General features: G+C 38.3%; 1 protein-coding gene across 1 annotated transcript in view; it reads left to right on the top strand.

Annotated features, from left to right (window-relative positions):
• The first annotated feature begins 754 nt into the window (after positions 1-754).
• LOC103028845 (alpha-tectorin-like) overlaps positions 755-18,477 on the top strand; it is a 219,495-nt gene continuing 201,772 nt past the window's right edge. Inside the window, exons 1-6 of the mRNA XM_049473434.1 lie at positions 755-1,228; positions 3,371-3,754; positions 3,834-3,899; positions 8,205-8,633; positions 11,805-12,194; positions 12,285-12,368. Of these exons, the coding sequence (XP_049329391.1) occupies positions 850-1,228; positions 3,371-3,754; positions 3,834-3,899; positions 8,205-8,633; positions 11,805-12,194; positions 12,285-12,368 (1,732 nt within the window). The 5' untranslated portion in view covers positions 755-849. The remainder of the gene's footprint in view (positions 1,229-3,370; positions 3,755-3,833; positions 3,900-8,204; positions 8,634-11,804; positions 12,195-12,284; positions 12,369-18,477) is intronic.

Below are 18,477 nucleotides of genomic sequence, written 5' to 3'. Positions count from 1 at the left end.
TACCATCTAACCTAGCTGGTCTTCCAGCCTCAACCAGCTGCTTTAACTGGTCTAACATCTAACCTAGCTGGTCTTCCAGCCCCGACCAGCTGCTCTAACTGGTCTACCATCTAACCTAGTTGGTCTTCCGGCCACTGACCAGCTGACCTAACTCTACCAGCTCTAACCAGCTTGTCCAAGATGGTCAACCAGCTAAACCAGCTACATACCAGCTTGACCATCTTAGAATCCAAGCTGTTATGAGCTGGTTTTTCCAGCAGGGGAAAGAGCTAATAATAAAGGCTAGTAACACAGTTAGCAGCTAATGAGAACTAAACTAAACTGAAACTCCTGTATAACGCTGTACTCTGTGTCACCAGAGTGTTATTACTGCTCCTTACAACCTGAGTGGTAAAATTCATACATAAGGCACACTGATGATTTTTGGGAAAGGACTGTAAGTGCAGCTTATAGTGAGAAAAATACGGAAAAAAGAACAATTTCAGGGACACAGTGACCCCTGGACCTGACTGCTGAAGAGCAGGGTGAAAGCAGAATAATAATAAAGTATGCAGAAAAACAGATACAGGACTACAGTAATAATAGAACTACAAGGTGTCCTATACGATCAGTGGAGCTTATAAATGGACAATGAATGTAAAAACAAGGATGTGGTCATATTATTATCTACATCTTTGATCTCTGTGAACCCTAACAATGAGATTACTTTTTTGAAATTTGATTACTGATTATTATTGTTTTGTTTTCACAGCAACCTCTGCATCTAACTACAACACTGACCCCTGCTATGACTATCACGTTCTTAATGACGACTGGAGAAATACACACACCTACTTCACTAGTGGTAACATGCAATTTGATGACACCATTGTTGACTGGAACGGCTGGTATCGGCTTTATCTGCAGGGAAAAAGTGCTCAGATCTCTGAGTGGTGTGTGAGCTTTACAACATGTGGTGGGTACATCCCACTCTGGCTCAATGGACCTCACCCCCAACTGGAAGATGGCATCGTCACCCGGGAAGTCTATGGCACCAACAACATGTATGGCTACAACTACTATAATGGCTATTACTACTACTACTACTACTACTACAGTTACAGTAATAACCAGTGCAGCTCCAGCTACAGATCCAACCCTGTCCAGGTAAAGGCCTGTCCAGGAAATTACTACGTCTACAAACTGGTTAAACCAGAGCTCTCCATTCCAATGCCTTCATACTGTGCAGGTGAAGCTTTAATTTTCACATTTCACTTTTACACCAAAGTTCACAGCTGAACATTTCATAATGTATATAATTGTAAAACATAAAATCTTAAGTTAGTCTTAAGTTGATAACATAAACAAATAGATATATTTAAAAAGAATATTAATTAATTTTTTTTTCACACACATTATTTTTTGGTCAATTAATAATTTGTGAAAAATTAATGTGTTAGTTTGATAGGCCTAATCTTTATTAAAAACAATAATTAGTTGGATAATCCAGCTATTAAAAATTTATTTTTGTTGAACTGTGTTGAACTAGTCCTGAGATCTTAATCACAGCACTATTAAGAAAAATACACCGGGTTCATAGATAGATGGATGGATGGATGGATGGATGGATGGATGGATGGATGGATGGATAGATAGATAGATAGATAGATAGATAGATAGATAGATAGATAGATAGATAGATAGATAGATAGATAGATAGACAGGCAGACAGACACTTTATTGATCCCAGAGGGAAATTCTGGAGTCCGATTAACAGTCAGATCAACTAAAATGTAGGGCTGGCCCGAATAGCGTTTTTTGAGCTCCGGATATTCGGCACTGATTCGAAGCGAATATTCGAATATTCGTTTTTAAAAAAAGAGGTAAAAAAAAAAAAAAAAGCAAATCACGGCCCCTTTAATCCACTGAAAAATGTTCAATTTGCTCTGACCGACGAGACATATTCACCCCGGATTTTTGGTGTTTTTATCCCGGATTTTTGTGTTTTCACCCCATATTTTTTCTGTGTTTTTAGCCCAGATTTCTTTGTGTCTTCATCCCGGAATTTCTGCTGCCCCACACCGCGGCTTATCCGCTGCGTAAGCAGGCTAGGAGGCTGCTGCTGCACGGTTTCTCCGCTGCGCAAGCCAGCCCAGTAAATTGCTGTTTGTGTTTTCACACTTAGGCTATTTGCTTAAAAAAACAAACAAAAAAAACGTTTGTTCAGGAAGTATTTTATATTCTTAAACATTGTTAATTATATTAGAGGACAGTCATTGTAAACTGTACTTGGTCTATTTCGGTTAAAGGATTGTGCAGGGCATATTACTGATTTTGTATTTTTGCACTTGGGCTATAAGCTCAATATTAAATATTTCGTTTGTTTAGAAATTATTTTATATTTTTAAACCATGTTAAATTATATTAGAGTAGAGGAAAGTCATTGTTAATGACGTTATTGTACTTGGTCTATTTCGGATTAAGGATTGTGCAGGGCATAGCCCTATTACTGATTTTGTATTTTTGCACTTGGGCTATAAGCTCAATATTAAATATTTCGTTTGCTTAGAAATTATTTTATATTTTTAAACCATTTTAAATTATATTAGATAAGAGGAAATTCGTTCAGACATCATTTTTGTAGGCCAGGCTTTTGTAACCAATTTAGCCCCTACTGTTGCCACATTACCCCTTACGTTTTATTATATAAATCAGTTTCGAAGAGCCTGCATTTTTTTTTATCATGTATAATAGAGGTCTGCGCGAGACTGATTTTTAAACCCACTCTTCCACGCTCCCGCGTTTCTGTCTCGTTACCGCTCCGCAAAAAAATTGCTTCTTTTAATCCCGCGCCCGCCCGCCACATACACATTTCTGCCGCTCCCGCCCCACGTTCCTAATATAAATTAAATAAACTACATTTAATGCTTCAAATTTACTTATATATTTATTAAAACAGCAGCGCTGAATAGTGCGGTCCCCTTCCTTACCCCAGTCCAAACACCATCGGTGTGTGCGTGTGTGTATCGGTCCATCCTGCGCGTTGAGAGTTTTCTTTAGGTTTTTTTTTTTAGAATTATTACAGTTACAGTTAACTATTTATTAATTTGCTCCCGCATCGTCTGGATTAAACTCCCGTTCCAGCCAATAACAGTTCAGTTCTGTCCCGCGCGCAAGATATTCTGACGGGACCCTCGAGAACAGAAGTGGTTAGAGTGAGGTGGAACTCTGGAAAGGAGAAAAAAAACGAATATCCGAATACCAAAATTAAAAACCGAATACCTACTCAACGAACGAATATCCGAATACCCGAATATTCGGGTCCAGCCCTACTAAAATGTAAAACTATTATATATTACAAATTGACAAACTCTTTTTTTCATTGATACAGTTGCTTTTGACAATGTCACTGACCCCTGCTACAATTACATCTCACTGGACCAACCCTGGAGGGCCAATAATGAGACTGGTTCATGGTGGCTATCTGACAGTAACTTTTACTGGAACGGCTGGTACCGGCTGTTCTATTATGGAATTAACATTCGGTTGGCAGAGAGCTGTGTTCCTACATACAGATGTGGGGCTTACTACACTTTGTGGATGAACGGTTCTCACCCTCAGATAGATGATGGAGTGGTCACTCGTCAGGTCTGTGGGAATAATTACTATGGCTGCTGTGGCCTCCATTCCAACCCCATACGTGTAAAAGCCTGTCCAGGAAACTACTATGTCTATGAGCTCATCGGCTCATTATTTAACTCAGCATACTGTACAGGTAAGGTCTGTTTAATGGAAAATCTTAACTTGCCTTATTTTATTTATGTGCATAATAATAAATATATATATTTTTCCAGATGTAAGCACCATTACTCCCACTGCGTCACCAACTGCACCCACTGGTTCTGAACTCAACACTATGAGTAGGTTCTCTCATGCACTTTCTTATAAATTGTCCTGTTAAATAGATCCACCTAGCATGCATGTAGTACTTTTTTGTCATATTTTGTTAATTTAACAATGTTTCAGCAGTTAGCAAATGGAAACATAAAATCAGAAAATATTAGAGTTTAGAGGTTCCCAAAAGCTTCATAAAGCTGAGCAGGGTTGTGCAAGTACACGTTCAAAGAACAACGCTCACATTTATTTCATGCTGCATGACATCTTCAAAACACAGCCATGCCAGGGCCAGTTTCTGGAGATTTCTGGATCAGTTTCTACACCAAACGGAAAAAGTAGTGGAGAAATTGAACTAAAGCAGCTAAAAACACAAATACAACAAAAATAGTTACTATTCACTTGGTCAGGACATAAAGGAGAATGATGTATTTTGCTAAGAAAGCAAAGGAAACTTACCTGTTATCTGTTTTTTCTACAGTAAGCAGATTTTAGGCAGTAAAGACGCTGCATCTCTGCTACTATGAGCTGAGTGGTTGGTGAGCTAATGCTGGCATAACAGCCACATTTAAAAGCTTTATAACTGGAGTTTAAAATCTTCAAAAATATGTTGGCAGTGCTGAAACATTTGATATTATTCTATGGTAGGAAAAGTTTCAGTATACAATTTATCAAACATTCTAAACTCCTAATTGTCAAATAAAACATACTTTGTCATTGTCATAATAATATATTGCATTGGGTAAGTGTTAAAAAATTCTCAACATTGGTATACACCCTTATATCAGTGTTGTATATGATACATTTTTTTGGTAGTACAGTAGTTATTTGGACTGGTGATGAACTAGTAGAAAGAATTAGCTGCCTATTGAGCAGGAAAACCCAAATGAACGTAAACTATTTATTCATTTAAATTTGTGTCTTTGACCTTTGTTATTTTATTAACTATGAACATAAACTATTTAAATAAAATGAGTATGACCTAAACTGGTTCATTTTTAATGTGAACTGGCCCACACTAAAGCTGCATACTTTACTATTTAGTTCTGTTTGTCACAAAGAGCATTTCCCAAATGCAAACGCAATATGTTAGGAACACCTGTCAATATCTGCATGGCAAGGCCTTATGAATTATGGGAGTTGGAGTGAGATAGTAATACTGATAGTGGGTGCCAGGTAGATGGAACATTTAATTTCTGAAGTTGTTTGGGTATTTAACATTCCTCAACTCACAGTGTCGCATGTACAAAAACACTTTACAAAAGGCATTAACACTCACAGTAATTATTGTGACTGGCAGCACCTGTGACTAGAATTGTCTGTAAATTATTAAAAAGCATTTTCATATAGAGACAAATTATGCATTTGACCAAGTAAAATCAATGTTTATTGATTGTTGTATAATGACTTATTCACTATTTTATGGTAAGAGTGTAAGGGCTGGTGCCCGATCGAGGCGTCCTCCAGGGCATCGGAGGGCGCGCCAGGCCAGTGCCAAGGGTTAATTGGCTAATTATCAACACCTGCTTTCAACAGCTTATAAGCAACTAGCCACTCGGCGCTGGATCTTTGAAGCTCGTGAGAGCGAATCTATGCCGGTTTTCCGAGTGAGCCCCGGCTCTTTATCTCTATCCCTTTTTCCTTTCGAGTTTGGTGTAGCTGTGTAGAGCAGTGAGCTCCACAGCCACCATCTCCCCCTCTCTAGTCTGGTGGAGCAGAGCGGTGTGCTCTTTTCTGCCGCCCCTTTCGAGTCTCTGTGTGTGTGTGTGTGTCTGTGTGTGTTTCTCACCGCGAGGCACGCGATTTGTTTACCTTCCCTCTCCCACGCTGTTCCTCCCCTCTCTGGTGGAGCAGCGTTTAAATCTATAAGCACCTCAGTTCAGTTTTGTTTTCTTTGGAAGCTCTTTTGTTCAGTTACTCCTTCACCTCGTTTTATAAGAGGAAGCCGCACTTCCTCGGCGATCCTTGTTTACGTTTTCTCCCCCTCATTCTCACTCACGCTCGGTGTGAGGTTTGTTTTCCACTTGTTTTCCTCCTCCGCCCATTTTCGTTGCTCCGCCCCTTTCGGCGATGCCTTATAAAGGCGAATACAGCAGCCGCGTCCCAATCCACTCGCTGGTTCAGCGGTTAGAGCATTGGGCTGCGGCCACGACAGCCTGGGTTCGATCCCCGCGTGGAGCGGGGTTTAATAATAATATATATATATATATATATATATATATATATATATATAAACATATAATATTATTATATAATATTATATATCCTAATAATATATATATTAACAATTCTATATATTATTATTATTATTATTTCCCTTTTTTTCTTGGGTTTACCTGCTTTGAGATCTACTGTTCTGCAACTGGGTTCAATAACTCTCTGGGCTGGAGGGCAACCTATCTGTAGCACTCCAACCCATTACAGAAAGATCCAGCCCCAACATGGATCCAGCAGAGCAGTTAGGTCTCGAGCAGGTAAAGGCCACCCTGGGGAACCAGGGGGCAGCTATTGGGAGGCATGAACAGACCCTGCAGCAGATTCTAGACCAGCTGCAGGGGCTGGCTAATATTTTGGCACACAATCTGCCACACCCCACACAGCCAGCCCCCCGAAGTCTCCAGGGGGAGCATGTTGTGGCTGAGCCACCCACAGCGCACCGGGTCGAACCCCCACTACCTTCCCCTATGCGCTACAGGGGTGAACCAGGAGGCTGTAGGGGATTTCTCCTACAATGCTCACTCGCTTTCGAGCTTCTCCCTTCCCGCTTTCAATCAGAGCGTGCCAAAGTGGCATACATTGTCTCCCTCCTCTCTGGAAGGGCGTTAGCATGGGCTACCCCAGCCTGGGAACACCAGCCAGGAGTTTGCTCCACTGCTGCGCTGTTTGCCACCGCCCTTTCGCGGACATTCGATCTTCCAGTCCGAGGAGAGGAGGCAGGGACCCGCCTCCTTAACCTACATCAGGGTCGGTGTCTGAGTATGCCATCGAATTTCGTACGCTCTAGGCTGAAAGCAGGTGGAACTCCAGTGCTCTGATTAGCGCATTCCCCCCCGCGTCAACTGGCTGACTCGCTCGGTTCTGGCGTGGGGCCCAGCCTGCCGGGCCTCCTGCCTTCAGGCCACTAAAGGCATGAACCTCGATCCCGCAGGTCCTGATCTCTCTTGGGTACCCTCTGAATACCAGGACCTCCGGGAGGTGTTCAGTAAGGAGAAGGCCCAAATACTTCCTCCCCACCGTTCCTGCGATATGGCCATCGACCTCCTCCCTGGGGCTAGTCCCCCCAGGGGAAGGTTGTTCTCCCTATCGGGCCCCGAACGCCGGGCAATGGAGGAATATTCAGGAGGCCCTTGCCTTGGGATTTATTCGGCCATCCACCTCCCCGGCCGGTGCCAGCTTTTTCTTCGTGGCCAAAAAAGACAGTGGGCTGAGGCCCTGTATCGACTACAGGGGCCTCAACAAAATAACAATCAAGAACCGCTACCCCTTGCCCCTAATGTCATCCGCCTTTGAAGCACTGCAGTAGGCCACCATTTTCACCAAACTGGACCTGCGCAGTGCTTATAACCTTGTCAGGATAAGAGCGGGTGACGAGTGGAAGACGGCGTTCATCACCCCGTCCGGGCACTATGAGTACCTGGTAATGCCGTTTGGGTTGATGAACGCACCCACCGTCTTCCAGGGGTACATAAACGAGGTTCTTCGGGAGGCTATGGACCGGTACGTGTTCGTCTACCTGGAGGACATTCTTATCTACAGTCGCCCCGTAGACGAGCACGTTACCCATGTGCGACGGGTTCTCCAGCTGCTTCTGGAGAACCACCTCTACGTCAAGCTTGAGAAGTCCGAGTTCCATGCGCAGACCATCTCATTTTTGGGTTTTGTCGTGTCACACAACATGCTGCGCATGGATCCCACTAGCCCCAACCTACATATATATATATTATATAAACATATAATATTAATATATAATATTATATATCCTAATAATATATAAATTAACAATTCTATATATTATTATTATTATTATTATTTCCCTTTTTTTCTTGGGTTTACTTGCTTTGAGATCTACTGTTCTGCAACTGGGTTCAACAACTCTCTGGGCTGGAGGGCAACCTATCTGTAGCACTCCAACCCATTACAAAGAGTCAACAAAGACATACTTTAAAGTAATTTGTTAGGTTTCAGTTTTCAAAGCTTTTCTAAAATCTTCTCATGTTCTTCATCAGGGAGTTTGATATTTGTTAAAATTGTTTTCTGGAACTTCACCCTAGATGTTTTTTGTGTGTTTAACTCTTTATTGTTATTATTATTTTTGTCCAACTGTTTCTCAGCAACAAGACCAACAGACTACAGCTTTGACCCCTGCAACACCTACACTGCTCTTGAAGATGATTGGAGAAATGTCTCCAGCTGGGATTACTGGAACGGGTATTTAAACAATGTTTATGATGACACACTTTTTGAATGGAACGGCTGGTATCGGTTGTTTTTTCAAGGAGAAAATGCTCAGATTCTTGAGGGATGTGTGAGCTACACGAGATGTGGAGGGTACAGTGCACTCTGGCTTGGAGGATCTCATCCACGGCCAGAAGACGGCATCGTCACCCGAGAAATTTATGGATCGATAAGGGATGGAAATGTTGAGTGTAATAATTACAGATCATCCCACCCAATCCAAGTGAAAGCCTGTCCAGGAGATTACTACGTCTACAAACTTGTCAAACCAGATGTGTCATTGCCAAGGCCAACATACTGCACAGGTAATAAAGCTATTATACTTATGCCATGTAATGTCATCAGATTTTGATTACCCTATTGGCGTTTCATTTAAATAACGTTTAATTATTCAAGCGTTCAATGAAGGAGACACTTCAGCTTCAAAAACATGACACGTGTCAACAAGGCAAACAATGGACCAGCCTCTTTGTTCCTGATGTTCAAATAAATGTTCAAAACCTAATGCAAATCAAAGCGTCTTTAAAGCATTAATTATGGCTCACCAATCATTAGGATTAAAGTACAACATAAACATTTCAGTAAGACTTAGTAACTTTTTACCATAACTTTTTACCACTTTTTTTTATAAAGAGAGATATTGATTAATTATTTCTTTGCTATTATCATCATTATCTACAGTGGTGTGTGAAAATTTATTTTCCCCCTACATATTTCTTTTGTTCAGTTTATCAAACAAACTTTAATATCAGACAAGACAGGAGTTCATATAAAAAGTACTTTTTAAGTAATAATTTTATTTATTGAAGGAAAAAAAAATATCCAAACCAGTCTAACCCTGTGTTTTTGCCCCCTAAACGTAATAACTTGATTGTGTCACCTTTGGCTGCCACAACTGCAATCAAGCTTAACGGATAACTGGCAAAAAGTTTTTTACATCTCTGTGGAGGAATTTTGGCCCACTCATCTTTACAGAATTGTTTTAATTCAGACACATTGGAGGATTTTCGAGCATGAACTGCCTTTTTAAGATCGGGACACAGCATCTCAATCGGACTCTTGACTAGGCCACTCCAAAACGGTTAAAGGTTTTTAAAGCCAAAGGTTTTTAGATGTTTACTTATTTGTGTGCTTTGGATCATTGTCCTGCTACAGAACCAAAGTACGCTTGAGGTCACAAACAGGTGGCTGGACATTCTCATTCAGGATTTTCTGGTAAACAGCAGAATTAATTGTGAAGCAGCCCCAAACCATCCAACTAGCACCACCATATTTTTACGTTTAGTATGGTGTTCTTTTTATAAAATGATGTATTAGCTTTACAGCAGATGTAGCAGGACACACATCTTCCACTATTGTCACGTCAGTCCAATGAATATTTATCCAAAGTCCTGGGGATCATCAAGATGTTTTTGGCAAAGGTAAGATGGGTCGTTGTGTAGTTTTAGGTCAGCAGTGTTTTTTGTTTTAGAACTCTCCCATAGATTAAATTTTCAACCAGTATCTTTCTTATTATTAAATCATTAACGCTGACCTTAACTGATGCAAGTGAGACCTGCAGTTCTTTAAATGTTGTTCTGGGTTCTTTTGTGACCTCCTGGATGAGTTGTCCATGCCCTTTTACGAATAATATCTCTCGCTGTGGTTCTCTGGCGTCCCAAAGCCTTAGAAATGACTTTGTAACCTTTTCCAGACTGTTAGATGAACAGTGACTTTGTTTTCTCATCTGTTTTTGAATTTCCTCTGATTGTGGCATAATGTGTTGCTTTTTGAGATCTTTTAACTGATTAATTTTATCAGGCTCCTTTTAAGTTATTTCTTGATTCTACAGGTCTGGTAGTAATCAGGCCTGGTTGTGGTTATTAAAACTTTAACTCAGCTTTCCCAAAAGTTTGATAAATCACAGTTAATCTATGGGGGGGACAAACACTTTTTCACAAAGAGCTAGATTGGTTTGGATAGTTGATTCCTATAATAAATTAAAGTGTCATTTTAAAAGTGCTTTTTATATTTACTCATGTTATATTTGTCTAATATTAAAGATTATTTGATCATTTGAAAAAATTAAGTACGACACAATGCAAGAACAAAAAAAAATCTGTAAATCTGCAAATACTTTTTCATGCAGGTGTATATTCCAGTATGCTAGGGTTTAGAGGGTTAAACAATGTTATGATACATCATCAGATAATACTTCACTTAATATTTATATGATTATACAGTGGTATTAAAAAGTTCAGGCACTTATGGTTATGTTCCTGATAATAAGAAGCTACAGGAAGCATTTACAAGCTGTTATTTTAAAATGTTGATGTAACTTTCCTGCACCTGCGTAATTTTGTTTAAAGAATTATTGCACACTTTCTGTATCTGGAAATCTGAACTTGTATTTAACAATGTTTTGTATTTGCTGTTTAGAGGTGTCTCTGAATTCTGGTCTGTTCAGGAAAGTTAGGGTTAGTTTTAGTTAAGGATACAGCTGCAAGAAAAAAGTATGTGAACCCTTTGGAATTCCTGCATAAATTGGTCATTAAATGTGTTCTGACCTTTATCTAAGTCACAACAATGGACAAACACAGTCAGCTTAAACTAATACCATGCAAAAATATGGTATTAGTTGGGGTAGGTTGAAGTGTGTGTGAACCCCTAGGCTAATGACTTTTCTAACAGATAATTGTACCTTATACCTAGCGTTTTTCAAGCGATTTCTCGGTACAATACAATACAATATAATTTAATATAATATAATATAATATAACATAATACAATACAATACAATACAATACAATATAATATAATATAATTGATTCAACCACGGAAATAATATTTTTGTTTCCCTCAAAATTGGCGTTCCCTGGTGTTTAAGTTGGTGAACTGCAAGCAAAATGCTCTTTAAGTAGAACGTTAAGAATAACGACAGGGTCAGGTTACTCGTTAATCTGTGAACGAGTTTACATAGTACTTTAGTTAAGCACGGGTTTGGGAAACACTCTTTAATTAACGATCAATCTTAAGTTAACAAAGTTCTTAGCGTTATGAACCTTTCAGGAAACCCACCCCAGATCTACAGGAAATGTTTGGTTGAGGTTATTGCTTTAAGGAGGGTTATTAAATCCAAAGGTTCACATACTCTACCACCCCCCCCCCCTCGCTGTGAATGCTAACAAGTTGTGTTCAATAAAACCATGCAAACATTGGTATTAATTTAAGCAGACTGTGTTTGTCTATTGTTGTGATTTAGATAAAGATAAGAACACATTTAATGACCAATTTATGAAGAAATCCAAGAAATACCAAAGGGTTCACATTTTTCTTGCAACTGTAATTAAGAAGAATTACGTACTCTGGATAAGGGAACCTCATAAATGCAGCAAATTTTATTGCAATATTAAAATAATTGGAAATCACTGTTTTGAGCTCAGAACATACCAAACTAGCATGTTTTTAAATTAAATTTACTATGATCTCCATAACAGTTGTTTTTACCAAACCGAGTATTGACCCCTGCTACAACTACAATGAACTGGATGAACTCTGGAGAGCTACAAACCAAACAAACAACTGGTGGTTGTGTGACAGTTCCTTTGGCTGGGATGGCTGGTATCGTCTTCTCTATGATGGCAATAACATCCGGATGCCAGAGTCATGTGTTACTCAGGGCATGTGTGGCACTGATATCGCTCTCTGGCTAAATGGTTCTCATCCTCGACTGGAAGATGGAGTGGTCAGTCGGCAGGTCTGTGGGAGCTGGTACGGTGACTGCTGCTATTTTAAATCCTTCCCCATTCAAGTGAAAGCCTGTCCTGGAAATTACTATGTGTATGAGTTTGTCAGTCCAGCCATCTGTGCATCAGCTTACTGTGCAGGTGTGTATGATCGCATGATATTCCATGTTTCTTTTTTGATTATGAATGTATTTGTAATAATATTGAATAATATTAATCACCTCATTTCAGATATAGACCTCCTTTCCCCAGTAACTGCTCCAAACATACCAGATCATATAGAGCCCACCACTGTGGCCACCACCACCACTATCGGTAAGTGCATAACATTGCTCACTTCTATTTACCTTTATAAAAGAAAGAAAACCGTTACTTTTTACTACAGCAGCTAAATAATATATGCTGTGTTATAATTTATGCTCAACTATTTCCAAATTGTAATATGTGTACCACATTATAAAGCTATTTTAAAGTAGTTATTTTAACCATATATCATAAAATAATAAGATATTTATGTATTATGAATACATTTAACAATAAAAAAATAGACAATGATGATATTCTTCATATAAATATCAGATGTGTGTACCATGATTATAATTTACATGTGACATTATAAAGTTTGGGCACACCTGATAATTTTCATGATTTTCCTTTGTAAATCATTGGCCTTGCCCACCTCGTCTTGATGCCGCGGGTAGGGGGTTATTCACGCTGCCGCGGGGATAGTGGAGTTGCACCCGCAGATAGAGGGTTATTCGTGCTAGCTGTGAAATAAGGACAGAAAACACAAAGGAAGCTGCAGAATTCTGTATGGGATAAGAACAAGGGTGTCAAAAGTATTTACCAGATTTGGAAAAAGTACAGAAAAGTTGTAATTAAGTAAAAGTATCTTTACTTTACTAAAAATATACTTGAGTAAAAGTAAATAAAAAACCTTAATTAAAAATGTACTTTTAATAAAAGTTACATAGTTACTTTTAATTATTTGAATTTAAAAAAGTACAACAAATCATAAATTAAATTGTTTTTAATTAACTATTATTCCACATAATAATTTGGACCTTTAAGGCAGTATTTGTTCAGACCAAACCATAAAACATTTTCAAGAACAAGTGGCATAGCATTTCTATGATAATTTTGTTTTCTTTACTGTTAAAAAGTTATGGTCATATAGGTGACAATGAACCGTATTTTTCTAGTTTTACAGTTATTTTTTTTAATTTTTTACTTTTTCTTTGCTTTAACTGCTATTTCTCATTTTTATTTTAACACTTAAGCAGATTGTTTAATGTTTCCAATAGGGCTGTCCTGGTAAAAAAAAATCCCCGGCGGTTTTATATGGTGGCTCAACACCGCGATATGCCTTCATTTTAGAACTATATAAATGTTTTTTATAAATACTTTTTCACATGCTTTTTTGCGGCTAATATAATATATGTTTTGTTTACGGGCTAACGAGCTTCACACCTGCTTTACTCACCCAAACAAATTTAAAACTTAATCCAGGGCTCCTCAGGACGACAAAGTATTTGGAGCAACTGGATATCAGCATTAATCACGCATTTTAAAGTGGCGCTCTGAGCTGAGTGGACAACTTCGATGAAAAGCGTTATATATCATTTAATTAAATGTATTTAAATCATAATTTAAATAACAGGTGTGCCAAATTATGACTCCCCAGTAGAATCAGACTCTCCTTCGCGTGCACGCGTGTCTGGTAAACATGTGGGCGCTAGAGGTTACTCTCGCTGTCCGTTATTTTTGTGTGTAAATAATGCTTTATATTATATTTCACTTAAAACACAGCTATATAGAAAGCCAAACAAAGACTCTTGTTAGACAGTGCTACTTCAGTTATATAAAGAAAGCAAGACGGGTATTGAAGAACTAAATAACTCGTAGGACTGAACGCGTTTTATCCACAGTGATCATTATTAGGAGAACATGTTAAACATGCAAAGATAACCAAGTTCAAATCTACTTTAATCAATTTCTTTAATTCGTGCTCACGATTTCTTTAATTTGAGTGAACGATTTCTTTAATTCGAGTGAACAATTTCTTTAATTCGAGTGAACAATTTCTTTAATTCGAGTGAACAATTTCTTTAATTTGTGCGCACGATTTCTTTAATTTGAGTGAACAATTTCTTTAATTCGTGCTCACGATTTCTTTCATTCGAGGCAACGATTTCTTTAATTTGTGCTCACAATTTCTTTAATTCAAGCGAACGATTTCTTTCATTCGAGGGAACGATTTCTTTAATTCAAGGCAACGATTTCTTTAATTCGAGTGAACGATTTCTTTAATTCAAGTGAACGATTTATTTAATTCGAGTGAACGATTTCTTTAATTCAAGTGAACGATTTCTTTAATTTGTGCTCACGATTTCTTTAATTCGAGTGAACGATTTCTTTAACTTGAGTGAACGATTTCTTAAATTTGAGTGAACGATTTCTTTAATTTGTGCTCACGATTTCTTTAATTCGAGGGAACGATTTCTTTAATTCAAGGGAACGATTTCTTTAATTTGAGTGAACGATTTCTTTAATTCCAGGGAACGATTTCTTTAATTTGAGTGAACGATTTCTTTAATTTGTGCTCACGATTTCTTTAATTCGAGGGAACGATTTCTTTAATTCGAGGGAATGATTTCTTTAATTCAAGCGAACGATTTCTTTAATTCGTGCTGTGATGATAATCAGTTATCTATATTTATAACCTGCTGATTATTAATGCTCTAGTGTTACTGTTAGATAATAACTGTAATAACTTGGTGCAGCTTATTGACCAACAATATACACAAATACAAATCAATTCCAGACGTGAATAAAGGACACAAACATTTTACTGATGCAGGATGACTGTATGTGTGCTGTATAAACCATATCAAGTCAAAGTTATGATGCAATGTGGAATTGTATTTATTAATTTCTTATTAATAAATACATAACAAAAATATTAAAGTAAAGAAGTGTAATTTTATAAATATACACCTATAAGAATTAGGTCCAACTACACTGTAAAAATTAGGAAATAAAGATAATATAAAAATAATTTATGCGTGACAGTATAAGAGCTGCTTAAAATCTATAACACTATATAAAATCAAAATAGCTGGTCTAAAATACTATTAATAAATTTTTTTAAGATGTTTCGTGAATGGGCAGTTCGAATAATAATTTGGATCAATTTGATGTACATTAATGTCATAATATTACACTAAAAACAGTTATCCTGTTCATACAACTATAATTTGTACGTCAAAAATTGTGGTGGAAACAGAAAATTGCATTTCATGTATAACATATTCTGTTTCTACACATGATAAAAAGTATCATGAATGTAATAATGATGTAACCAGATTTATGAAGGGGTGTATTTACTTGGAGGCTGACTGACTGTTATTAATGTTAAATTAATAAATTAATAAACACAATAATCTTTGTTAAAACACATCATAACTTTGACTTGATATGGTTTATATAGCACACGTACAAAAACACATCATAACTCTGACTTGATATGGTTTATATAGCACACATACAAAAACACATGATAACTCTGACTTGATATGGTTTATATAGCACACATACAAAAACACATCATAACTCTGACTTGATATGGTTTACATAGCACACAGTCATCATGCATTAGTAAAATGTTTGTGTCCTTTATTTATGAATGGAATTGATTGTATTTGTGTATATTGTTTGTCAATAAGCTGCACGAAGGACCGTGTACGCTCGGGAGGCGCCGTGGAGAAACCACAACTATGGCAAAATCTGCACACTGTGTTATCTAACTGTAACACTAGAGCATTAACAATCAACAGGTTATAACAATAGGTAACTGATTATCATCACAGCAACCCTGTAACGGTTCAAGAGAGAAAAATGCTCCTTTCCCTCCGAGCTTCTTGTTTTAATGCGCATAAAAGTCGTTATAATATTACCGTATTTTTCGGGCTATAAGGCGCACTTAAAATACTTATTTTTTCCCAAAAATCGTCATTGCGCCTTATAATGCAGTGCGCCTTGTGTATGGATTTTGCTTGTGTTTACTGACCTCGATTTTATGTGGTACACGGCGCTCTGTTGTGCAGAATTCCTCACCCACGCCAGAAAAAGATCCCCCTCTTGGGCTAGCGCGCGGTTACCTTTGACTGCTGTACTGCCTCTCTGCTGTGGCTCAGGGTAGCTAGTTTCCACTGTAGCTCCGTGGCCAGAACAAGGTGCCGGTAAACTTTCCTTTCCACCCGTTCTGGGGTAATAGCACAAACTGTTTCTTTTTAGCGCCCACTTCTAAGTAAAGTTAACCTCTTAACATGCGCTGGCCCACCGGCGGGCCAGAAATATTTAATATTTCATAACTGGCTGTGTTTCTGAATAGTTATGAACAGTTACAGGTTCAATATAGACATCCAATAAACCATTTTAAAGCTTAGAATCTCTGCTTTTGAGCTATTTAGCGGAATATCCTTTCAGAAAAGAAAAATTTAGGGCGAAATATGCCTTGGTTATGATTTTAATAATTCATAACTCTCATATTTGCGTTTATCGTTCGTCCATATTTCATCGAATGCGGTCATGTCATACACCATTCGAACCGTCTGGCTCTCCGGATTCCAGAACTGTGCTTTTACTGTAGGATGTATGTTTCATGAATTAGAGCTGCGTCAGAGCGCATGTTTCCAGTAATAAAAGGCTCTCCTTTTGTCCTGGGGTAACCTCCGGTCACTGCCGCCACCCCCCGAACACACACCCGCGCTCAGCCACAGGTCCTACCTTCAAAACGCGTCCAGACTAAAGAGAATCCATCAATCCAGTCTCCTGTAATCCACAGTTATATCCAAACAGCGCTGGAAATCACTCCATCCAGAAATTAAACTTATCCAATCTTTATCTCTGTTTTAAAACCGTTTTATTCACCGAATGCGGCACAACACGCTATTATAGTCAGAAGCCTCGCGGAGTAATGCGGTACTTGCTGTGCTTCAACATAATATTATGGTCTGTCGGAGCGTTGCGGCTACCGTTGTCAGGAGCGTCGCGGAGTAATACGTACTTGCTGTGCTTCAACATAATATTATGGTCTGTCGGAGCGTTGCGGCTACCGTTGTCAGGAGCGTCGCGGAGTAATACATACTTGCTGTGCTTCAACATAATATTATGGTCTGTCGGAGCGTTGCGGCTACCGTTGTCAGGAGCGTCGCGGAGTAATACGTACTTGCTGTGCTTCAACATAATATTATGGTCTGTCGGAGCGTTGCGGCTAAGTTTCATTTAGTGCGCCTTATAATCCAGTGCGCCTTGTGTATGGACTAACACTAAAAATAGACCGTTCACTCATCGTGCGCCTTATAATACGGTGCGCCTTATAGTCCGAAAAATACGGTACATAGGAAAAGAAGGCTAACTGGGTGGCCAGTTTAAGAAGCTCTGTTAAGATGATCTGTTACAGGGCTGCTGGGATTATTATCAGTTATTTACATTTATAACTTGCTCTGGTGCTCTAGTGTTACAGTTATTATACAGTGTGCAGATTTTGCCGTGGAGGCGTAGCTACTCACAGCCTAGCCTTCAGCACCACCGCAGCGAGACGTGTCCAGCCGGGAGAGCGCATGGTGCTGAGCAGTAATATTTTCTTTATAACTGATTTAAAGAAATTACTTTCAACAACACCTGTTTTACCCTCCCATTAATTTATATTAGGCTTACAAATTAGTTCTATAAAAAAGGATCATAGTTTTTTTGTGTAATATAAAGATATAATTGGTCCTACATCTTACAATTACATTTGGTCACATCTAAAACACATTTAAAATATTGGAATTTATCAAAATTGCAATATAAATTCCACACTCAAATAAACATCTTAAAAACATTGTATTATTTTTTATTTAGGCCAGCAATTATAATTTAATCTAGTGTTGCAGGTCTCATGTGAGCCATTTATAGAACTGTCCCTAATTCCATTAAAAACATTTTTTATATTGTTAACCTGCATATAATACTGTACAGTATATTTGATAACACAGAGACAGTCCTCCTGCATCAGTAAAAGGTTAATTTCCTTTCTTCATGACTGGAACTGATTGTATTTACGTTCCTTTGATCGCAATAACTAAAGTAAAGAAACTGAAGACCTCCGACGAGAGATTTTTCTTGAGGGTTTTTGTTGCTTGCATGGGAATCATAGCGTGATTATTATAATTTTCTTAACTATTTATCAAATTGCGGGAGCGGGACCACTTGTTCATTTTTTTGGTTTGAATGATGTATAACATGTCCAAATATGGATGTATGAAAAACACAACTAATGGGGTCTTCATTGCTACTAACTTTCTCACTGGGTCCGGTTCGGAGCGCACTCGCTCCACTTCCCTTAAGTCTCTTCCATAAACATCTGTTTTGTTCTTCC

Source organism: Astyanax mexicanus, unplaced genomic scaffold (genome assembly GCF_023375975.1).
Source record: "Astyanax mexicanus isolate ESR-SI-001 unplaced genomic scaffold, AstMex3_surface scaffold_38, whole genome shotgun sequence".
NCBI lineage: Eukaryota > Metazoa > Chordata > Actinopteri > Characiformes > Acestrorhamphidae > Astyanax > Astyanax mexicanus.
This window is presented reverse-complemented; position numbering and strand designations above follow the sequence as displayed.